General features: G+C 37.8%; 1 protein-coding gene across 1 annotated transcript; it reads right to left on the bottom strand.

The window, feature by feature from the left end:
• Atpaf1 (ATP synthase mitochondrial F1 complex assembly factor 1) lies at positions 1 to 25,936 on the bottom strand. Its single transcript, XM_015485039.2, has 9 exons — positions 25,450 to 25,936; positions 22,527 to 22,632; positions 18,910 to 18,960; positions 18,207 to 18,269; positions 16,068 to 16,118; positions 14,857 to 14,904; positions 11,497 to 11,592; positions 10,306 to 10,413; positions 1 to 3,300 (listed from the first exon to the last, which is right to left on the bottom strand). Exons 1-9 carry the CDS (start codon positions 25,764 to 25,766, stop codon positions 3,106 to 3,108), a joined length of 1,035 nt encoding a protein of 344 aa, XP_015340525.1. The 5' UTR covers positions 25,767 to 25,936; the 3' UTR covers positions 1 to 3,105.

Genomic DNA, 25,936 nt, shown 5'->3' with positions numbered 1-25,936 from the left:
TTTTGGCTAAAATCTATGTCATTTATTTAGTCAAAAGACAACTGATTATCTTCTGTGGTCCAGGTCATGTTCTTGGTGCTGGAAACAGAGATAAATCCTGACCCTCAAGGAGCTTACAGTCTAGTGTGGAAAAGACACAAGAATAAATAAGTATAATATAACTAGAACATGCAAAGGGGACCACAATGGAAGACAAAGAGCAGAAAAACTTAAATCCTATGGTCAATGTCTATAGGAAAGACAAGACCCAGCTAATGGACATTTTTGTGAAAAATAAATAATGGTTGTCAAATGTGGCTCAGTAATTACTTACATCAGAAGTATCTGGAATATATTGTTAAAATACAGATTACCAGCACCCAACATTCTGATTAAGTAGGTCAGGGGCCTGGGTATCTGTATTTTAAAATACTCTGAGGAATCCATTTGAGAACCATGACATAGGGTTAGTCCTTTAATTGGAATGAGGAATGATCTGTACATCTGAAATACTAAGTTATGTTAGTTTTTAATGAGGAGCAGGGGAAAGAAAGGAGGAAGGGGTTGCCATTTATCAAGTTCTATTACAGTCTATATAAGGTAACAATTCTTAGAATAATCCTATGAGGTAGGTATAATAATCCCTATTTTTGCAGATGAAAAAATAAGAATTACAGAGTTTAATTCATTCAACATTATAAAGTAAAGAGAAAAGCAAACAGACATTTGAACCCAGATTCTCTTAAAGTCTGCCAATTTTCTATAACACCATACTGACACTGGGGACAAATTTATTGATTAAATGTTACAATTTTCTTTTAGTTCTTTGTTAGATCTCTCTAGGTAAATAAATATAAAGAACAGCCAGATGGTAGTTTATTCACACTCAATATAATTTATCCATGGATACATCCTTCTTTGGCAAGTTGGGATTGAGGGCAAAGATGAGAGGAACCATAAAACAAATGGCCATTTCTTCTTTTTTTCATCATCTTCTCACCTCTAGTGGAGGTGTTATGAAAAATGCACTATAGTACTGGGTATGGTGTTGCACGCCTATAATCCAAGTGATTTGGGAAGCTGAGGAAGGAGAATTGCAAGTTTGAGGCCAGCCTGGGTACTCAGTGAGATGCTGTCCAAAAAAAAAAAAAAAAAAAAAAGTGTGTATATCAAGGGAGCTGGGGATGTAGCTCAGTGATATAGTGCCTGGTACTGGGGGGTGGGGGGAATGGGGTAAGGAAGAATATGTACTAACTGGGTCTGTCTAGAGGGAAAGGCAAACAATCACATACCCATGAATGAAATCCCACCTGACTTCAAAGATTCTTGGCATACAAAGTATTCAGAATATTGGAGGGCACTGAAGGAAAGTGGCAGGGCTGATACCAGACAAGTTTCTCAAAAGATGAATTGTCAGGACCAAGGGTTGGTCCAGAGTTTGCAAATAGCTCAACATTTTTGTTTTCTGTTGTGGCACTGGGCTTGAACCCAGAGCCCTACACAAGCTGGGCAAGTACTCTACCACTGAGATACACCCCTAGCCCTTTTTATATTTTATATTGAGTCAGGGTCTTACTAAATTGCTCAAGATTAGCTCAATATTACCATCCTCCTGCCTCAACCTCCTGAGTAGCTGGGATTACAGGTGTCTGCTGGAAATGGCTCAATATTTAGAGAAAATGTAGAAAGGATAGCAACTCCTTTAAGTTAAAATAAACACTCTCTACACACTGACTTAGAAGCACAACAAAATACTCAGCTCGAATAAATAATGGGAAATCCAATCCTTTCTAAAAAGCTTCTGGACAGGTCCAATAAGTCTTCCATAATGAAAAACATACACACACATGCAAGCACACAGCTTAAATGTCTACTCACCATAATTCAGTGTCACCCAGATCTTCCACAGGGGTAGTAGACAATTGGAGCACATTAGATAAAGAAAAGGGAAGGCATGGTACAGGTGATTAACAATAATACAGCAGGTGCCAGGTACTTTGAGCTCAGAAGGATGGAGTGTAACCACCATTCTCTTCTATCACTGAGCTTAGAGCCATAACAATGATACTACAACACATGAGTTTCCAGTGTTGAAGAACAACTTTCTTATTTCTGGAGTTTCAAGAAATTGCGGAGTCCCAAGATGAAGTTTTTTGGTGTTGAGAGATCAAACCCAGGGCCTCACTCATGCCAGGCAAGTGCTCTAACACTTAGCCATATGCCCAGCTCCAAGATGATTTTCGATAAAATCAACCCACAGCACTGATACCATGGACAGACGGCACACAGCTTAGATTTCACTATTTTGTATAACAGACTGTGAGCCAGATTTTATTATTGCTACAATTTCTCACAATCTGGGAACATGTGTGTCTAACCATTTTTTCATGTAATACTTAGTTGTTAAAAAAAAATCATGCAAATCTGGAATGATCTCCTCCTTAAAAAAGTGTTTTATTTACACTGCACTGATTCACCCCTTTCAAATGCATAGCTTCTAATAGGAAGAGTTAGAGGCATGGGTACCACAAATTGTGGTTTAACAATGTACAGGCACTATATCTGTTTATCCAGTTGTACCTGAAATCTGCTGATACCCCAAACCAGCTACACTAAAGCAAACTCTGGGGGGGTGGGCGCATCTAGATGGGAATATATAACAACATATATTAGAGCCTAACAGGATATTTGGGTTGTGCTTTTGGCCAGCTGACTGGCACATGGAAAAAGTATATAAAGCCCATATCTAACTACAGATCTTCAAGTTTATCATCATGGCACAAGTTCACAAAGATGCATAACTGGGAGAAATGAGCAACTGCAGTGTAATACTATGTAAAATCAAGTCAACCGTTCTGCAGCTTCCTGGCTGTCTCTTTTTATGACCAGAAATACTTAAAAAGGAAACCTCAAGTGTGCTGAGGTAATTATCAGAACATTTGGGTACCTCTGTTCCTGAATATCAAGTATTAGGGCTCATCTCCACAATCCCATTTTGCAATAAGCACATAGAGCAACTCAAGATAGACTCCTCATTAGATGCTGAACTCCTAAGTTCAAGGGGGTGGGTGGGCTCTAGATTATCCAGGGCTGAGCTGCTCTATGAAGGGTCAAACTTTACAACTCTTAAGTCTTATCCTGGTTCTGGGTACATTTCAGTTCTGCTCCAAGTCCACTTTGCTCCAATTCAGCGATGACAGACATATATTTGAATTCATTTGGTCTGAGGTTAAAGGTCTCCACTAAACCATAGGTCTCTTTCCGATCAGTGCCATAGAAGAGCTGGACTTGGTTGGCGATGCACTGTGCCTCAGCAACATTCTGAAAGGTAAAAAGAATTATAAGGTCTCTCCTTGTACAGGGCCACAAAACTCTGAGTCTGAGTTTTGTGGTAGTTGGGAGCTCTTAGGAATCACTGCTTCCGAAAGCTCTAACTCTGATTTCCCAAGCCTTGCTTAGGTGTTCCTACTCCATAAAACCAAATCGTCCTATGTTTATTACTATAAAAGTATTTATCACACTGTATTATATTTGTCCTTTTCCCTGCTCTTTCTGTCTTGCCTAATACAAATTCTTCAAAGATATAGACCAGGACTTGTTTTATATTTCTTCACACAGTGACATCTGGTGAATGTTTGCTGAATAAACTAATGCATATGTTCACAATTTCCTTCTACATTCAATTTCTAAATAACTGTTAAATATATCTACAAGGGAAAAAAAGAGCAAGGATTACCCAGGTCTGAGAACTACTTTGTAAGTACTAAGTTCTTGACTAACCAGACTTATACTTGAATAAAATCTGTTACTGATACCACCTCAGTGTGAAAAATAATTCGAAAGCTAGTTGTGATAGTTTCAAATAAAATGTGTCCACAAATTGTAAGATACTTCTCCCTTTGGTGGAGCATTTCATTAAGGGAGGGTGCACTCAGTGACTTGCTGCTAACAAACAGACTAAGATGAAATGATATGAAAGGATTATTGCTATTAAGACATAAGAGATTATAGCTCTGTCTTGGTTCACTCACCCTTGGGAAAGCCAGCTATTATACCATAAGGACATTCAAGTAGCCCTATGGAGAACCCAATGTGGTAAGGAACAAGGTTTCTGCCAACAGCCATGTGAGTGGGGCCAGAAGTGAATCAATCCTTAAGTTCAATCTGCCTTTGATGACTACAGTCCTAGCCAACATCCTAACAGCAACCTCATGAGACTTTGAGCCAGAATTACCCTGCGAAGCTGCTCCTGAATTCCTGCCCTAAAGAACTATGAGGCAATAAAGGTTTGCTGTTTTAAGCCACTAAGTTTTGAAGTAATTTGTTATGTAGCCATTTATAACCAATCTACCAGCAAAACCCCAGAAAAAGAAAAGGTTATTTTCTCTAAAGGCAGAGCAGGGACACAGTGAGCACAGGACTGTGGGGCTGTGGGGCAAGGGCCACACCCTCAAAACCTCACAAAAGAATTACCTCAAATGATTCTGACTTTTATTTCTACACATTCTGCAGTTCTAGTTCACCAGAGGCACTTATTTATCATCACGATGTTCATATGGCCAAAATCAAGCCCCGAAAGATACTGGAAAATTCCCATAAAAACTGACTGTTCAAAGTGTGATGTGTCTAGCTACTGAATGATGAAGATGAGTTTATAAATACTGTAGGCTGTGCTTCACCTCTATTCCCTCCCTGGGACTTTTAGGTAATTTCTCATTAGGCATTAATCTCTGAGACTGGATCTTCAATCAAAATCCTTTTCCCCAAAACCTAGCTATGTAAAATTAATAGAATTTTAAAGTTGGAAGGAGCCTCAGAGATCATCCAGTTCTCATTTAATAGGCCAGGAAACCAAAGTAGATGGGGTTCAGGGACAAGGCCAAGGTCATGTAGTTGGCCAGTGGCAGAATTGAATAATACCCAAGGGTGAGTGATCCAAGACAGAGCTATAATCTCTTATGTCTTAATAGCAATAATCCTTCCATATCATTTCAATACATTTCCCTACATTTCACTCCACTACGTTTCTGATAATTAAGATTATGATAGAGGCCACTAACTTTACTTCATCAATTTACCTTTCTTAAATTCAAATGTGCATCAGATGCAAACCCTAAAGTAAATGCGCTGCCACATGAGGCAGTTACTACCATTTTCTGAGCCCCAGAGTGGTAGGAATTCTGATATCAATCTTCTATTTGAGGTGGGATGGTGAAGGCAGGGGCAAATTTAGCTGTGTTCACTCTAGAACAGTGCTATCCAAAATATTCTGTAGAATCTTAAGGATTCTGTGGAGGTGCCTCAGGTCCCTTCCTCTCAGTTTTAGCTGTTATTTCCTGGGATTTTACATAAGATTTTGTTTGGATAAAGGGTTCCTCCCACCACTTTAAAAAAAAGTTTAAATGGTGTATAGGGAGGTAGGTTATAGGGAGAGAGGTAGACATCTCTCTTTCTCTCCTGGAGGGTTATGGAAAGCATCCCGTACTCCTTATTCACTCAGCCTTTTATTCTCTTGATTTTCAACATAAAACATTGGTTTCTTCCCTTTCCAACACCCACAAAGATAAATATACTAACTCCTTGTGATGCTCGATAAGAAGGTATTATTAACAGACTTGATTTTTTTTCTCTTTCAATTCTTTTTGTATCTGTTATGATTTGGATCTGGAATTGTCCTTCTAAAAAAATTCATGTTTTGAAAGTCTGGTTCCCAATGCAGTAAGGTTCAGAGATAGGGCTTTTATGAAAAGATTGGATTATGAGAGATGTAAGCTCATTAGTGGATTAATCCATTTGGTGGATTAATAATTTCAATGGACTACTAGGTGGTAAATGTAGTCAGGTGGGGTGTGGCTGGAAGAAGCAGATCATTGAAGGTTGTGCCTCTGGGGACTATATCTTGTTCCTGGCTCCTTGTTCTCTCTTTCTGCTTCCCAACTGCCATGATCTTCTGCTTTACTTCAGGCTCAAAGGAATGGAGTTGGCTAAACATGACTGAATCCTCTGAAACTGTCAGCTGAAATAAAATTTTCCTCCTCTAAATTATCCTTGTTAGGTATTCTGATCACAGCAACAAAAGGCTGACTAACACAATATATATTTACAATCAAAGTACCAAGTCCTGCCCATATTTTTCCCTCTCCATTTCTGCAGTCTTTTTCTCTCTTCCACCTTTACTAGTACTGCTCTAGTTCAGATCTGCACTATCTCTGGCCCAGACTATTCCAAATGTCTTCTAAATGATCACACTGACCAACTAGAACTGCAGAATGTTTAGGAAGCAAATAATTAAGGTTAGTGGTCTTAAAACCTAACTCTTCATCGGTTACTCTATATTAAACCCTTTAATAACTCTTTTCATGCCTTTAGGATAAGGCCAAACTTCTAAATACAGTCCTACAAACCTCCTTAAAAAATATGTATTTTATATATATATATATACATATTATGTATGTATGTATGTATGTATATGTATCCCAAATGGCTTGGGATACATATACATACATACATACATACATACATACATAATATATGTATATTAACATTTACTTATGTTATTTTCTCAGTTGGTAACACCTCACTTTCCCTGTCCCTCCTCTAGGAAGCTTTCTCACTTTGGGCTAGGCACATTGCCCCATCCCTGACCCCACTTCTGAACCCTATATAGCACCAACTGCATTCCAATAAAATCATCTAATGATACAGATGTGGAGTCAAACAAGGTTATGTTTTTAAAATATATTACTAACTTTTTAGCATGAAGGTCACTTCAGAAGAAACCTCTAGTTTTTACATATTTCTATTCATCTGAGATTAATGCTTTACTATACTTGGAAATGCTGTACCTAAGGTGCACTTTTCATGTTCCAGTATATATGGGACCATACATGCATATTACATTTCTAGGTTTCCCTTCTCTATATCATGTAACTTTACAATAAATTCTAATGCATCTAGTTCTGTACTATATTGGAGCCTCATAGTCATTTATACAAGGCAATGAATGTTTCCTGGTATGTTGTCAAATATTATAAGGTCAAGAAACAAATTTCATGGTGATAAGAACTGTGTAGCAGTTTGAGACCACCAGAGTGAGGTGGTATGGAACAATGGAAAAAAGGAACAATGCAGAAAAGGCCTCCTCTGACCTCTAGAATCCTCTTTAAATATAATCAGATGCTGCTGTGCTTTTACTGAAGACCAGAAAATATAGCACACTCTATCACATTTCCATGGTCAAATCAAACTTTGTCATTATAGGTAACTGTATTCCCTCCAAATCTCAATGTGAAACATATGCACTTTGTCTACTATTTCCTATCTTTCTAATTCACTCCCAACTCCAACAATCTATAACCCCACAATTCTCACTGTTTCAAACTTTCCTTATCTATTCACTTCCCCTTTACTCAGCTTTCATTCCTTGGTCAATAATTATAATCATTCCTTTGCATCTATCTTTAACTTCCTGACCCCTCAATCACTTATTATACTACTTGGTCAAACCATACCCCTAGTTAAATTCAACTTTCTCTCTGTGCCCTACCTATACAAAAATTCACTCTTCTTATTATGCTGTCATACCATGGGCAGGCAAACACTTCCATGAATAGTATATATTTTAGACTCTGTACATCATAGAATCTTTAACTATTCTATTCTGCTGTAGAACAAAAGCAGCCAAAGATAGTATGTAAACTGCAATAAAACTTCTATTTATGGATGTTAAAAATTTGAATTTCATATGCTTTTCACATATAATGAAATTTCTCTCTCTCTCTCTCTTTAACCTAATTAAAGATGTAGAAAACATTAGTAACTCATGGGCCTTATGAAAACAGCCTGTGGGTTGGATATAGTCCACAGTCTGTAACTTGCTGATCAATCCTAGACAATTTCATACTTTCTCTTTTTGACTCAAATGTCTAACATCTATTTTTCCATGCTTACTCTCAGTGATGGGCTTTCTTTTCTCTGAGCAATGGGGCAAGCACTTCTATAAGCTCCTATTATCTCTATCCATTTAACTCTGTGTCCTTATACCCTGACTTCTCTCTGTTAATATGCTTCTGGCAAGAATCAAACCCTCATTCTCAGACTTGTCCACTCAAAAATATCACTCTTTCCCTCTTTGCCTTGTATTATCAATATTCCCCTCTCTATTGGATGTTTTCCATTAGCATATAAATGTTATTTATCCCATATTCAGAACAAAATACATTCCCACTTCTCTTCCTCCAGCTAGTGCTCCACTCTTTCCTTCGCTTAAGAGTTATTAATGTTTTCTCTTTCTAATTTCTCTTCCCATCCTCTCTTAAATCTATTCCAATCATGCTTGTATCATTATACCATCCCTTTGAAACTGCTCTCATAAATGTTCCCCCAAATCTCCATATTTGTTAAATCTAATAAATTCTCAGTCCTCATCTCATTTGTCCTATAAGCAAGTGAGATTTGGCCAATTATGCAATCCCTATGGCTTGAAACATTTTTCTCTTGGCTTTTATAGCATTCTACCATCTTAATTTTCCTTCTGCCTCACAACTGTTCCTTCTTAATCTTCTTTGCTGATACTTCTTCATCTCTCCAGGACTCAAGTTGTTAGACTTCTTCTCTATCTTCACTTATTTCTTTGGTGATTTCATTCAGTCTTGTGGCTTTAAGTACAATTTGTGTGTTGACAATCCCATATTTGTATCTGTAGCCTGAACCTCTCCCCTGAATACCATACTCATATATCTAACTGCCTACTACTTGGAGATCTAATAGGTATCTCAGATTCAACATGTCTAGAAGTGAGCTCCTGATTTTTCTTCCAAACCTATTACTTCTGAAATCTTGTCTATCTCAGTTAATGGCAAATCTGCATTTCTAGAAAGGATTTTAGGTGCCTTCCAGTTGAGTATGATGTGCAGAAGATTTATGAGGAAGGAAGAATGGGAAAAATGGAACTGGACAGTGTTATGAATAAAAATCAGGGAATTAATTAATGCTACTGTGATATATTAGCTGAATAACACTGTCCTCCTCACTATGCATCTGCTAAGAGAAAGAGAGACAGGGAAAATAAGTGAATGTTGTAATGAAGAATCTCAGGGTAAAGAGGCTCTAAAGTGTCACTATATTGAGGACACCCTGAACTATTTCTGTCAGATAATGAGATTGAAATGAGCAAGAACTAGACAAAGAAGTTGTATAGTAATCATAAAACTACTTCTTGTGCAGTGAGAACACAATGGACATTACTAGCTGTGAGCATGAACGTAGTCAGTGCTCTATCCTGGTGATTCCAAGTGGAAAAGGAAATCATGTATATAATGAAGGTTACATATGTGAGAAGTGTAGAGGAAGATAAAAGAGAGAACTATTCTAGACTTTCAGCTCTTCTCTACACTTAGGAAGCCATTTATTTGTCCACCATATCTCTTACCTGAAATTCTTACGGTCAGATGTGTCTTGGATTCAGAATTACTTTATAAAGGTAATAGGTACAGATAATATGGAAATATGGATTATACAACTCCCCACAGAAAATACACTTAGTATTTCCCTAATAAAATGTGTAATATTCTATGTCAAGTGGGACTAATAGGACTATAAATGGCCTCATCTCAGTTTAAATGAACATTTACCTCCCAAATGAATTTAAGCCGAGTATAGTTTGTTTATTTTGGTATCAGGGATTGAACCAAGGAGTACTTAACCACCAAGCCACATCCCCAGCCCTTATTTATATTTTATTTAGAGACAAGGTCTCGCTACGTTGCTTAGGGCCTCACTAAGTTGCTGAGGCTGGCTTTGAACTCACAACCCTCCTGCCTCAGTGTCCCAAGCTGCTGGGAAGGTCAAGTAAGGTTTGTGACCAAATGAGTATTAGGAAATGATTTTCAGGGGCTGGGGCTGTGGCTTAGAGGTAGAGCACTCGCCTACCATGCGTGAAGCACCAGGTTCGATCCTCAGCACCACATAAAAATAAAATAAAGATATTGTGTCCACCTATCACTAAAAAATAAATATTTTAAAAAAAGGAAAATTATTTTCAGAGCCTATGGATTTCAGAGTTGTGAAAAGATGATTGAGGATGTGTTGTAGCTTCAAATAGCAAAAGTGTGAGCAAGATCAAATTATTTTCAACTTTGTAAATAAGAAACAAATTAGGGAAATACTAAGAGTGTTTTCTGTGGGGAGTTGTATAATCCATAGTTCCACATTATCTGTACCTATTACCTTTAGGTCTCTAGAATTTTACCTCTCATGAACTTTCACAGAAGAGTAACACCTTCAGAACCACTAAGTAAATTCAAAGAGGTAAATGTTGATTCTTACCAGAAAAGTGGAATCCATTTCTGCTGTCATCAGTACTAGGCCCTTTTCTTCCTTAAGTTCAGGGTAGTGATATAAAATCAGTTGGCTGGCTGCAGTGTCCCCCCGGGTCTGCAAGAAGAATACTTATCAAGCTCAATAAGGTACCACCACAACAAACTGCAATTTCAAAGCAATAGAGAGTCTGGAGGAAATTCTGGTTCTTAAAAGCCCCTTGGGTGGCTAGTGAGTTGGAGGACTGGTATGTGGGAGCAAGGTCAGACTTACAAAGGCACAGTGAAACTGACAGTTTGCAGGATGTTATTTGTGTCTTCAATTGGAAAAGATTTGGCTTTTTTCCCAGAAAATGTTTATAGAAGGCAGTGAATCCTTCATTGTGACTATACATTTAAAACCAAAATGGCACAAGCAGCTACCAAATCAAGTTCTAAAGAAAGCAATATGCCTGTGTAATTCTCACTTTTATGGACTAGTTCATTTCATAGCTAAAATCTACTCTCCTTGGCTGGCTCTGAAGATGGAGTAAGCTGCAACAAAAGCTAGAGATATAGTCCAGATTTGTAGTGTACAGTTTTAAAATATAATCTGGTTAGGGAAGGGAGGAGGGAAAAAGTATGAGAACATCATAATTTCACGAGGAAGCATCTGTGAGCTACCTTGCTCAGCAAAATATCGACTTTTGTTTAAAAGATTCAAATGCTTTGAATCTAACTTTTTAAATCTAATGTTCGGGAATAAACAAAAAAAGGAAGCAAACAAAATGACATTCATTAAATGGAAAATATTAATCTAGCACCTCAGAAGGTGCTGACTTGGTTAATACAAAATACAAAAGACACAGAACCTTCCTCAGTGGGCTTATAGCTTGGATTAAAAAGATAACATCCTAACTTAGCCATATTTGTTAAGTGGGGCACATGCAGTGAGAGCTATTGAGGTCTGGGGAAGAGACAAAAGAGAGCCAGATATAGTAAGAAAAAGTAATCTAAGGTCTTTTCTCTAATTTCTTGACATTAAGTGGAGCCTAGAAAAATAGCCCAACATTCAAAGTATGATAGTTCAGCAGTGCCATAACAAATAATGCTGGGAGTTAATAAATATTCTGTGCCCCAAACCTCAGAAAGGGCTTCTAGTCCCAACAACGAGCAGGCCTTTCTTCCTACCCTTTTGCTTGGTAGGGCACAAGCCACCTACCTGAATATTTATAAGTGCAGTGAAGTGGAGTTCAGTACCTGTCCATTGTCCTACAAAGAACTCATAACCTTCCCTTCTTGGTAGTGCACACAGAAACTGGGAAAAAAATACACAAGGAGACAATTAAATAAAAGAAGCCATTTGCTCTAGGTCCATCCACTTGCATCTATTACCCCATTTTTATCAATACTTGTTTTTTAAAACATTTTAGAATTATGAAATTCATATGACAATATAACACTTTTCAGCCCACTTAAGAAATAAAGCATTAGAGATATAATTTGAGGATCCCTTTGCATGCCATTCCAATCCCATTCTAGAGTTTACATTCAGTCCTGTATCTATCTATCATTCCCTTCTGTTTTTATATTTTTAATACATATGTGTAAATCTATAAGCAAAATATACTATTTGAGCATTCAAAAACTTTAAATCTTATCAAACTGTATATATCCTCTTATAACTTGCTTTTTTTTTTAATAAGACACTGATGGACCTTTATTTTATTAATTTATTTATATGTGATACTGAGAATTGAACCCAGTGCCTCACACATGCTAGGCAAGTGCTGTACCACTGAGCCACAACCCATAACTTCCTTTCTTGAATTCATATTAGGCTTCTGAGACTAATATATGTTGATAAATATAATCCTTTAATTTTTCACTATTGTATGCAATTCTACTACAAACATTTTTCATGATTTATTCATCTATTTTTTTCTTAATGAACATTTGGGTCTTTTTCAATTTCTAAGTTTACTAATGGTATTGAAATAACTTGTTCGAATTGCTATAAAATCATTTAATAATACTGGCACATGACTTTAGATTAAATACCAAGAAATTATTAGTTTTATGCCCAGGATGCTTAGAATTGAAGATGAGCAGTAGAGAATGGTGCCAGAATAAAATAAAGTCCAATAGATACTAGTCACAGAGTTGTTTTCTTACTGGCAACTACTTAGGCTCTGATTCATTACTATTAAATATCTGAGACAACCTTGGTGGCTATTTGATATTCTTTATTAGGGGGAAATAAGCTTATGGAGTTTTATTTAGGCATATTTGAAGTATAATAAATTATATACATTTGAAGTACATATTATACATTTAATATTTGTATTAAAATTTGATTTGTTCTATTACTTGCATACTGTGAAACCATTACTATAATCAACTTAATGAACATATCTATGGTCTCTAAAAGTTTTTCTGTATCCTTTTGTAATTCATACCTCCCCGTCCCCTACTGTCCCCATGCAATCACTGATTTGCTTTCTGTGACTTTAGATCAGTCTATATTTTAGAATTTGTATAAATGGTAGCATGGAATATGTCCTTTATCAGGGAAGGTTGGCTTCTTTCACTCAGCATTATTGTTTTGTGATCTATCCATGCTGTTCTATGTATTCATTCATTTTTATTGCTGAAGATTATTGTGTGTATAGGTGCAGATGTATGTTTTTTCTCTCTCCCCCCTCATAATTTCTATGCACTTGTGACTCACATTTGGATTATTTCTATTATTTAGTTATTATGAACTGAGCTATTTGAACATTCATGAATAGGTCAGTATATGACTGCTTTTAGTTTTTTCGGAAAAATATCTAGGAATAGAATGTCTAGTTAATATGGTAGGTGTGGGCTTACACTTAAAGAAATTATTTTCTAACATGGTTGTACCATTTTATACAATCAATAGCAGTATATGAGAGTTCCAGTTGTTCCATATCTTCACCAACACTTGGCATCATCAGTCTTTTTAATTTCAATTATTCTAGTGGTATCTTATTAAGGTTTTAATTTGCATTCTCATAATAACTAATGAGAATTCAATGAGAACTAATAAGCATCTTTTCAGCTGCTTATCTGTCACTTCACTCCTTAGGTAAAACATCTATTCAAATCTCTTGTCCATTTTTTTAATTGCATTGTCTGTCCTCTTTATTATTGTAATAAGAGTTTTTAACATAACTTGGGTTGCTTCCACCATTTTATTATTTTGATAAGTGCTGTTAAGAATATAAGTGTACAAGTGTACAAATATTTTACTTTTGATGAAACCTAATCTAATGATTTGTTTTCTTTTGTAGTTTGTGCTTTTCATGGCATAATTAAGAAATCTTTGCTCAACTAAACCTATGACTTCCTCTTTTATTTTTCTTCCATTAGTTTTTATTTATGTCTACAACCTATTTTGAATCAACTTTTATGTAGTATGAGATAAGAGTAGAGGTTCATTTTCTTTTCATATGGCTATCCAATCATTTTGGCACCTTTGTTGAAACCATTATCCTTTTCCTATTTAATTATTCTGGCATTTTTCTTGAAAAACAACTAACCTGAAATAGATTGGTCTATTTCTGGACTCTATCCTGTTCCACTGATTTCTATGTCTATTTATGCTAATACTACAATTTTTTTGGTACTGAGGATTAAACCCAGTGGTGTTTTACCAGAGCCACATCCCCAGCCCTTTTTAATTTTTTATTTCGAGACAGGTTCTAAGTTGCTTAGGGCCTCGCTAAGTTGTTCAGGCTAGTCTCAAACTTGCAATTATTTTGCCTCAGCCTCCCAAGTCACTGAGATTATAAGCATGTGCCACTATGCCCAGCTCTATACTGTTTTTAGTACTATACCAAAGCCTATTGAGATTTTGACTGGAATTGTATTTAACCTAGAGATCAATTTGGAGAGAACTGACATCTTAACAATATTGAGTCATCCAATCCAAGAACATGACATATCTCTCCTTTTACTTAGATTTTTTTTGTGTGTATGTGTGGTGCTGGGGATTAAGGCAAGCACTCTACCAACTGAGCTATATCTCCAGCTTTAAATAATTCTTTATTTTTTGTCAGCAATGTTTGGAAAAAAAATTGAAAAATCCTAGAAATTATTACCAATAGTAGCCCAGCTGTAAAGTCAGCTACCCATTCTCTTTCCCTGGAACCTTCTGAAAGCTCATTATTTTAGCAACAACCTCAAAAATAGGCACATATTACCAGAATAGCATGGCCAAAACTACAAAGAAAATTGCCAGTAAATTAGGAACTTGAGAGAGGTTGCAAAGATCAAGGTCTCAGGTACCTTGCACTTACCCTAATAGATGAAGACCAACATCAGAAAGGCCTGATATGTGGCAGAGAGCTAAAAAACCCATGGCTTATTGGGTAAAACCCACATTATTTTGTAAGGCTATAAATATCACTTATCAGTACAATTAATATGTGGGCATCTTTGTTAAATAAACAGTACACCATAACAAGTGAGAGTATGGAATATGATGGAATGGGTTGGAAAACACCTTTCTTGGCAGTACTGCTAAGCAATCCTTACGTGGTCACCAAAAACTTACTGTTGGACAGGACTGCGCCCGGTTCCAGATCAAATCAAACTTCTCTTTCTGTAAGTCAGAAAAGAGTAAATTAGTTCACAAACAGGGAAACACAAAAGACCACAGTTACAATTAAATTCACCAAGATTGGATTCTAGAACTATCAACAACTAAAACAATCTTTTAAGTTTCATAATTTATAAATCACTCTTGTAACAGAAAGACAAGAGAAGTCAGATGTGTGCTTTGCTGTTCATTATCAGAATTAAGAGTGAAAATAATGCTTCAACTCTCCAGGGAACTCACTAAGTCAGTCCAAGGGACAGCTGAGAAGGTTTGCTCAAACACTAACTTGGTATAAGAAATCTAAAATATAATGAAAAGTACAGATTGTTTTGACTGTTGAACTCATGAAGGGTATAGCTGTATATGTATATGAGGCTGAAAAATAGAACAAAGCAAAAACTGATAGTGATACCCTCATACATAACAACCAAAAGGTCTGGCTTTATCCTTCTATCTGTTTTCTTCCTTATTCTTACACTTATTCGTGTAAGCAAGTATATATTTTATGCGTGATATAATTAAGCTTAATCTAAGCCACTTCCTCTTCAGAGAAGAAAAAGAACATTGAAGAAGTAGCTGATAACCCAGTATTTAAAATGTTTTCCTGTCAGCAGAAGGGCATTAAACTAGAGAAGCCAACAGCATCCCTTTCCAGTCACAGGCCTTAATGGTCAAGCCAGTGACAATCTCCAAGACAGAAATTTCAAGAGGGAAAAAACCAAGAAAATGCTATTTGCTAAGGGAAAACGCCACAGAAAGACTAGGAGGAAGCTCCAAGTCAGCTTGGGTATGTTATTTATAGATAAGAAGTGAAGAAAGCTATACTAGAGGCTATGTCTTAAATTCCAACAGCCGGGTTGAAAACATCAAAAAGAAATAAAAGACATCTGGAAATTACTCAGCAACATGAACTTATACCATGCTCCCTTGTCAGAGACTTAACTCAGAGACATTTCTAAACCAGAAAGAGGGAAAACAAAAGCCATAAATATACCATATGGAGCTTCCAATCTCTGGCGCTTAAGGCATAATAAAAACCCTCAGAGCTGTAAAATCCAAGTTCTCAAGAGGCCATAAACACAAGAAAAGTTAAGGCAACTGCCGGCTAAGGTTAGAGCACTGACCTTCATACTGTAACACTTTCATTTCCCGTCCAAACTACTTACAGGAATAACTGCATAGACTGTATCTTTTGCTGCAAAATACTGCTGCCAAATCTGTATAGAAAAAAAGGGGTAAATTTGTGATATGTGGGTAATCTTTTCAACCTATGCCAAGAAATGGTGATAATTTTCATTTGCTCAGAATAATATTCTACTTGATAGCAAAGAGGAAAAACCCACTATAGTGCTTTTATAACTAATATATAATTACAAAGATGATTTAATGCCACACACTCCTCTAAATGATTAAATTCTAATTCTTACTAACAAATTCTGCCAGAGAAATAGATTCTATGACCTTTGTAAATCACTCCTTTCAAGATGTGCCTTGTGATCCTCTTTTGAGATCCTTTTTTTTTTTTTTTTTTTGGTATCTTCTTTCTTTCCTCCCCAAATCCTCATCTCTCCAGACAACTGTGGGCCTGTTACTGATAGCCAGAACATCAGTCATTCAGAGTACAGGATCTGGAGTCAGGAGGACATGGATGTAGATTCCAGTTCCAATCATTTACTAGCTGTGCTACCTTGGGTAAATCACTGAAACTCCCTAAATAACATCAATAAAATAGCAATAATATCAACCTCACAGGATTGTTGTGAAGACTAGCTGAACTAATACAGGTTTGTGCTTGGCACAAAGTAAACACTAAAAGTAATGCTAGCCTTTATTAGCTAATTTTGCCATGTTATAGGCAGCTTCCTACTTCCTGAAAGTCTTTCATATAAGGAAGAGATCAAATTTTCTAGGTGACTTTGGTATAGATAAGACAGAAGCTGACTCTCATGATGCAAATACCAAAGTGTAGGGAATACAAATTTATATAATGAAATTACAAAATTAGAAAATAAGGAAAAGAAAAATATGCCCATAGTCTTACTACCAGAAAAGAATCACTATTGTTATTTTTGATATGTTTCTAGCATATCTTAAGAATATTTTTTCTGTTATAATATAAATAGATATAATATATACGCAATACTGTCTCTTGTTTTTTTAATCCCCTCTATATCACATACATGCTCTGTGTTTATATTTTTCATTACTATTATTTTTATTGTTTTCCATCTTTTTATGTTATTGGCTCTCACTGGAAAAGCCTTCCTCTCTATCTCTGACCCCCCAATCTTTCCTGTTCTCTGAAGCTGAGAACAACTACGTTTTTCCACGTAGTCTCACTTGGTCATTTCAATCAGATGAAATGAAATAAGGCAGGAGGAGATAACAGACACATTCTATACACAAAATGACAACATTAACCAGGGCACAGAAGTCAAGAAAGGCATCAGAACCAAGGAGACCTCTGAGTGAGCACATGTTGAAGAATGGGTCATCCTTTCCTAAAATTGCTCTGCTCTGTCAATATTCCCATAAAATATATGGCCCCAGAACGATGGCTCAGTGGTAAAGTACTTACCTAGCATGTGCAAGGCCCTGGGTTTGATCCCTGGNAAAAAAAAAAAAAAAAAAAAGAAAAGAAAAAAGAAAGAAACAAAAAGAAATGAGAAGTTACTTAACATCTGTAAGCAGGTTCCCAACATAATATTTTTATTCATTTAAGAACTATAGCCCTTACTCAGTACTAGGCATTGTTCTAAGTACTTTATAAATATTAATTCATTTAATTCTCAACTCTTTGAATGTATGTACTGTTATCTCTACTTTAAAATAGAGAAACTAAGACTCAAAAAGGTAACTAACTTGTCCATGTCAGACAATTAGGAGGTGGTCAAGCTAGGACTTAAAACTGGCAATCTATGTTTTAACCAGTATGCTATGCTTCCCTATAAGGCAAGCAGGACTCAGCTGGTGAGAATATGATATGTAGAGGGGGGAGAAATGGGAACAGGAAACCTACTGGAAAGATAATATAGTAATCCAGGTATAGGGTATTTTTGGTTTTAAATTAGATGTAGGCAACAGGAATGAAAAAGGGAAAATACAAGTTGGTTAGTTATATGAGAGCAAGACCAAGAAAGACAAGTTTATGCCACTGTTCATGTAATTCATCACTTTTGCCTCATATAACTACTTTTTCATTTTGACTAAAAAGAGGTATCAGAAAATGTATGCTCTTTCTACTCTCAGATTTGGTTCACAGAACACATTTTCATGGAGTATGCCAATTCATTTTCATTCATTACCTGTTTTATTTCTTCTGCAGTTTTGTCTTTCACCATCTCAATGTTTAAGATTGAACTGAGAGTCTTGAAAGAGAAAATAAAAAGCAATTAACTCCTACAATAAAAACAATAATAATAAACCCCCCTCCCCACAGCTTGATTCTGTAGGAATTCTTGTAGGAAACAACCTATTGGCACATCGAAACAGAGCTTCAATAAGTATAGAAAAAGTATATGAAAATCTATATATGCTCAGAGACAGTGAGTCCCCAGCCCACACAGTTTTTCATAGTTCTTTTCCTGGGGGCTATCTATTAGGTCACCATGTTCATGCTTCACTCTCACCAATGAGTTCTATAGAACTTTGCAGCTGTTAAAAGGAGAAAGGTGGCTGTTATTTTTAATGTAACTGCTCTTTTACCAGAGATGGTTCCTTATGTGCAAATTAAGTGACAGACTAAATATGTTTTTATTTGATTATTAAAACTACTTCCTAAAGAAAGGAAGGATGTTACTATGTTTCCTTCAAATTTTCTCCAGAACCTATACTTGAACTAGGGTCAAGGATACAAAAATTCATAGAAATATTTCTCATCTCTAGGTGAAAAATCATCTTATACAAAATCACTTAACCACAGTAAATATGTTCAATTTTTTAGCCTCTTGATATAAAATGTCTCCTATGACTTTAGATTTGGATCTTTATATTTAATTAGAAACCTACCTTGTCCTTAGTGAATCCTCTGCTTATAGACTGTTTCCCCAAGGTATCTGTCTGAAATACATGATGAGACAGGATATCAATCTATGCTTTATTCATAGGAAAAAGGAAATCCATTTAGCTGAAGTGCACAAGCTCATTAAATAATTTTGCACTTAAGAACTCACTTCTTTCCACTCTTTATAACAACTGTACACATTACTCTAAGAGTTCCTGTTCATGAAACAACTTGTCCCTGACTAAGACTTTGAGATGCAGAGATGAGAAAAGATTTGTCAGTAACCATTATCAGCTAGTACTGAGAGTTCATTCTATACTTGCCACTATGAATATGAGGGATTCCTTTGCAGAATTTGGTCTGCTTGGGTTTTCTGTGATTGGCTCTTTCAACTATTTCACATTGAGCTGCAGAAAAGATGAAAATATAAAGATATTTTTTTAAGACTGCTTCTCATTTCCGATGGCAGGTGTCCTTAGTAGACTAGAGTCTTTCTGAGTACTCAGTCTTTTTCTTTTTCATGGTGCTGGGGATTGAACCCAGGGCCTTGTGCATGTGAAGCAGGCACTCTACCAACTGAGCTATATCCCAAGTTCTCCCTTCTTTTTTTTAGTAGTAGGAATTGAACCTGGGGGCCTCATACATGATAGGCAAGTTGAGTACTCAGTCTCAACGGTCTTTCCATTAAATTAGACTCCCTCTCAAAAAGGCAAAAAACAACTGAAAGTGATTATTTTATCTCCTGGCTTACTAGCTTTGACAGAAGCTATACACTAGAAATCCTAGTTCGAGTTGTTGTTGATATAGGAATGCTGGTGGATGGCTGATAGTTCTGAATCTTCTATTCAGTCTCTAAGTTTAAGACTATGACTTTCAAAGGTAAGGAGTACAGCCTATACATAGGATTTTGAAGCTAAAAAATACTTTTTCTGGGGGCTGGGGATGTGGCTCAAGCGGTAGCGCGCTCGCCTGGCATGCGTGCGGCCCGGGTTCGATCCTCAGCACCACATACAAACAAAGATGTTGTGTCCGCTGATAACTAAAAAATAAATATTAAAATTCTCTCTCTCTCTCTCTCTCTCTCTCTCTCTCTCTCTTTAAAAAAAAAAAAAAAAAATACTTTTTCTGCATAAGACCTAGCTTTTGTCACTCTATGATTTAATGAATCCAAACCTTTCAAAAATTATATATATAGAACCTGGACCCACAAAAGAGAGAGAAATCTGGTATAGGAGCTAGGATTATGGCTCAGTGGTAGAGCATTTGCCTAGCACATGTGAGGCCCTGGGATCAATCCTTGGTACCACATAAAAATAAATAAGTAGGTAAATAAATAAAATAAAGGTATTGTGTCCATCTATAACTAGAAATATTTTTTTTAAAAAAAACCTGATGCAGAAAAATCCATTATACAAAAATATAGTCTTGTCTTTTGGTCATATATTAGTGGCATCCTAAAGTAGCTGCTTCTTCATATGTAAGCATACTAAAAAGGAGTAGTTCTTACTACTCATTCCCAGGTATACCATGAAAACAAAACAAACAAAACACCCATTTTCCCTGAGATGGATACTTTGAGTCTGGGGAAGAATTTTTTTGTCATACTAATTGATTATATGGTTACCATCAGCCTTCCTTTGTCTATCTAGATAAGGAAGATATATAGTAAGTGAATATTTACCTAATAGTTGCAATAATTAAAATTAAGTACTTATTCTGTATCTTATCATTATATAGTTAATTTTTAAGTGTGCTTACAAAAAAAGGTGCAAAGAGGTTTCCTATATAACATTGAAAGTTTGCAATACAGTAATATTTCCAAGAGCTTCTGACTGGTAATCTTGCTACTATAAACATTTATTACAGGAAATATATTTCTTACTATAGGTCATGGTCAAAGAGGTTGAAAAATACTGCATTAGATTAATTTTCCTATATACAGCTTTCCTCATACTTTCCAGCCAGCTTTGATTCCTTGTTTAAGGATAATAATGGCTAATATGTATACTAAATACTTCTTATGTGATTACATATTAAGTACTTACTGTGTGCTAGGGACTATGCTAAAAAGTTTTGCATAATATCTCACAACTCTGTAAGGTAGGTACTGTTATTATTCCTTTATCACAGAGAAGCAAACTGAGACATGGAGAACTTGTATAAGTTGCTTGGAGAGTCACCCAGATAGTAGGTAGAAGAGCTAAGATTCAGTTCCTGAAATCTGGCTCCAGAGCCCATCCTCTTACCAAGTAAGTTGTCTATCTCCACTTCCAAAACCCAATCCTCACTTGGAGGTTAATGACTAACCTATTTCTTTAGTCTTTACATTTCTCTCTGCTCAAGGCTAGGGGCATCCTTTGGATACACAGCTCTTGCTGGACTGACCTTAGGCAAAATACTTCACTATTTCCTAAAATCCTTTACTTTCAAAAGTCTTCCTCTATTTAACCTAGTTCCTTAACAAGGGGTGGGAGTGGAGTATGAATGGGCAATAGTTGGACATCAGCAATCTAAATCCAGCTTGCCAACTGTTTTAGTAAATAATTTTTGTTTTTTGGTGGGGTGGGGGGCACTGGGAATTGAATATAGGTCTTATGCATGCTAGGCAAGTGCTCTCTACTACTGAGTTACACCCCCAGTCCTATAAATAAAATTCGACTAGAACATAACCACACACTCATTCATTTACTTACTGTCTGCTTTTGTAGTATAATAGCAGAACTGAGTAGTTGCAACAGAGACCATATGGCCTACCAAGCCTAAAATATTTACTATTGGGTCTTTTACAGAAAATGTTTAATGATCCCCGTTCTATTTCAAAGTTCCCCTTTCTCCTCTTGGCTTAATTCAAATCCTCTAGCCTTATGGTTTGGATCTGAAATGTCTTCCAAAGGCTCACGTATTGAAGCCTTGGTCCCCACTGCAGTAATGTCCAGAGTTGGGGCTTTGGGGAAGTGATTGGATCATGAGGACTCTGATCTTATCAATGGATTAATTCATTGATAGATTCATAATCTTATGGCATTATTGCAAAGTGGTGGAAACTATAGAAGATGAGACTTTGGGGGCATGCTCTTGGGGACTATATCTTGTTTCCAGCTCCTTTCTTTCTGCCATTTCCTCTCCTATACCCTTCCATCATGATATTTTGCCTCACCTCAGGCCCAAAGCATTGGAGCCAGCAGACCATGGACTGAAACTTCTGAAACCACGAATCAAATTAAACATTTTTTACTTTATGTTGATTTTCTCAGGTGTTTTATCAGAGATGAAAAGCTGACTAACACACCCAAACTCTTCCTATCCTGGATCAAGTCCTACCTTCCCTGAGAAATTTTCCCTGATTCCTTCAGTCCAGTGTTGTTTACACCTTGCCTTCACCATTAGCCTGCTCGTGCTGGGAGCAGGGAGCTATCTTTTTCATCCCTCTGTATCTCCACCATGACCACACTATGTTGCCCTGAAACAGCAGGTTAAACATATATGGTTGAAGACTGAGTAGAGAGAGGCTATGTTCAGATTATCTAGTTAACCCATCAAGGAGCCCACTTCAAGGGTAAGGGTTGTAGGGTATAGGGAGGGGTACTGGTAAGCCAATAGCATAAAAAGGGGCAGGTCTTACCTTCTCCATACACTTGATAAAATCACCTTGTCGTGAATGCCCCACTGGCTGCTTTCGAAACTCACCGCGCTTCTCTAAGCGAGACTCAAAAGCAGCTGGGTCAGACCTGATCAAAGATAAAACAACATAAACCACCTGGGTTGCTCTGGATTTTGAAATAATAAAGCATTGTGTTCCATCTCAACAGAGAAAGGACACAGGAATTCAGAGAAGCTGAAGTATTTGTCTGGACTGGGCACAGGCCTGAAAGTCAAGAAAGTAGAAAAACAAATCCAGCCACGTGACTATTATTAATCCTTAAGGGGCTAGCAAAACATTTTTTTTTTCTCCTGCAGGCTACTTCCCAGGCAAATACAGGGATTGGTCTCTAAGATATTGACACTCTAGTGACAAAGAATCCTCAGGATGGAAAGTGTATTTTGAGGTCATTTTACTGGGTCATCTCCGCAGGAAGGAATTCTATAGCACATCTATGTAAGTGTCCAAGCTTTTATTGAACATATTTAGTTCTTTGATATCTCCTCAGGTTAAACATCAGTTTTATTCAGATCTGGGTAACTCAAAGAACTCAACTATCCTATTTTGCAGAAGATTTAGCATCTGAGGGTTTCCCTGACCTGTTTTCCAAAGAACCTGCATATAGAATATGAGAAATTGTCTTTTATGTTAAAATGGGGCTGATCTTCAGGCTTGAAGTCTAGTTTTGGGCTGCCATCCTTGTTAAGAATTCTTCAGGCTGTGGGTCTGATGGTGGGATATTTGACAAAGATATTATCCAGGGACTCTCTAGCTCCTTGATTGTAAGGACTGTAGTGTTATGGGTAAAATCTATAGGAACCAGGGACATCTTGGCTATCCCCCGGTAGACCTTCCCAGTCAAGGCATTATACGGAGCCCCTCTCCCATAAAATTCATTTCTGGAGGTGAGATCAAATATCACTCCCTTCACTGACATGTAGATAGGCAGATCTTCTTCCTTACCTCTGGAAGGACTGTGTCAGTCCTACTAATGGCCACAGACACCTGGGTCATGGTAAGCCCATAGAGAGGAGAGGCATCCTGGGCCTTAGGGATAGAGAAATAAATAAGACAGAGTCCCTACCTCAAGGAGCTTACTATCCAGTGGGAGAGACAGACATGTAAATAAGTATATAAGAATGCTACAGGTATTGTCATGAAAATTTGTTCAAATATCCCCGAATGACTGAGGTGGTTTCATGCTCTATACTTTTGATTATGTTAGTCTCCCCCTTATCTGGAATTTCTCATTTCTCTCTTCCAATTGTATGCATGAGTGCTAGACCATAGTACTCAAAGGAATTTTAGGTAATAAATAAGGCTAAAGAGAACAACAGATATTAGGGTGTGAAGTCAGTGTGGCACCTTGGAAAGCTTACTCTTCAGGAAATAACAGTCTGTGTAAATGTTGATGGAATGATCTGGTAGGGAAGGAGAGCAAAACCATTATTTGTTCATGAGTTCAGAATGAGTGGGAGCTGTGGGCTGGGGTTGTAGCTCAGTGTCAGAGTGCTTGCCTAGCATGAGTGAGGCACTGGGTTCAATTCTTAGCATCACATATAAATGAATAAAACAAAGGTCCATCGACAACAAAAAAAAAAACTTAAAAAAAAAGAATGAATGGGAGATGTTAGGCTTGTATCATCTGAATGTGAGTGGACAACTCTTCAGATGCTTGTGCATTAAGGGATAAAAGAAAAAATTGGAAAGGAATGTAGGTCAGGGAAAAGTTTCTGAAATGACAAATACTTGAAAATATCTAAATGTAGAGGGCAAAATCACTCCATTCATTTATTCCATTGTTGTTTCAAAAATCGAGAAAGATCAAGATAATAGCAGTGAGATCGAAACAGACCCCCTTTGAAATTAAAAGCAACTTCCTGATCATTGCTTTTCTGCATCCTGAATCTCCTCATGCTTGAGGGCAGAGGCTAAGGAAGACTGACATATACTCTGGCTAAGCACAGATTAATCTACATATTATACCACCAGGCTTTTGTTTCTACAAATGCAACTGCTTCTGTGGAACCAGTGGAAAGCAATCTAGCTACTTTTCCCTGGTTTAAACAAACTACATAAAATTTCTTTTTCTATTGTTTGCCTATTTCCTATGCAGGCAGGTGGTGAAATGCAGGCAGCTGGGATCCAGGCAGGCTTCCTGGCTTGGCTGCCATAACAAGATGGACTGAGTTGGAAACTACTCTGCCAAAGTCTCTCCTAAGTCTTTCCACCTTTGGTCTCTTTCAGCTGGCTCTTTCTTTCAAATTCTTCAGGCTCTTCTGTGCTCCTTAGCTTCCCAAATCCCTTCTAATCTCTAGGTCCTTCCCTATAAAAGTGTTGGGAACCCTGGATTCAGTCAAATTCCAACCAGCTGGGTAGCCTTTGGTAAGTTTCTTCCTCTCTCTGGTCTTCAGTTTCCTTAACATGAGAGAGTTTGACAGATGAAACAACTGTGACAACACTGGTCTTTGTGGCACTTCTCCCTCCCATAACCTCCTTCCCATGCAGTTTAGGGCCCTAAATGGGGAGCCTGGGAATCCAAACTTTGGGCCAGGCCTCTGCTGACTCAATATGTGACCTTGAGCAAAAAAAGTCCCTTCTCTGGAAGGCTTCATTTTCCCATTTCTACAATGAAAATAGATCTCTCTCATCTGACTCACAGGGTTGTCAAAAAGTCCCCCTTAGCGTTCTGACAACTAAAAATAAAGACAACTGTGGAAAGAGCCAGGGCTTTTCAGAAACTAAATAGCTGTGAGATCTTAGGCCAGTGCTCTAGTCTCTCCAACCCTCGATACACTATCTTCACAGTGGGGACTGCACTAGTGCCCACCACGCGCGGAATCTCCGGCCACGGCCAAGTACCAGCACCCCCCATCCCCCCCCTCGCTAGCCTGCCGGGGCGCACCTGCGCAGCTGCTGAATCTTGTCTCGGTAGCGGTCGTAGAAGGGGTTGGCCTCGAGCTCGGCCCCGACCTCACTGCCCTCCGCGCCCCCAGAAGGCCGGCCTGAGCCGAGGCGCATAGGGAAAGCGCGCAGCTGTGAGGGTGAAACGAACCCAAGGCTCAGGGCGCGGCTCCGCACCGTGCACAGGCCTCGGTAGAGCCCGGCCACCTGCAGGACAGCTGGGCCCGCGCCACCAGCAGCCATCACCATAGCCGCCATGGCCGACCCCGTCTCCTCCTCTTCAGGAGAGTCGGCCCCCGGCCCGCGCGTCCCCTCCATCGTCCTCCGGGTCTGCGGCGCTCGCGCTACACCAAGGTGGTTCCGCGCGCCCCAGGTTCCGGGTTCAGGAGATACGCTAGGCGAAACGGGGAAGAGGGTAAAGAGTTGGGGACGGAGGGGCTCGCCGCTCCAGCCCTGCCTGTCCGCCCTGCGTGTGCCTCGGCCCGCCT

The sequence above is a fragment of the Marmota marmota genome, unplaced genomic scaffold (assembly GCF_001458135.2).
Source record: "Marmota marmota marmota unplaced genomic scaffold, marMar, whole genome shotgun sequence".
NCBI lineage: Eukaryota > Metazoa > Chordata > Mammalia > Rodentia > Sciuridae > Marmota > Marmota marmota.
Note: the sequence above shows the minus strand (reverse complement) of the source record. Positions and strands in the feature narration are given on the sequence as shown.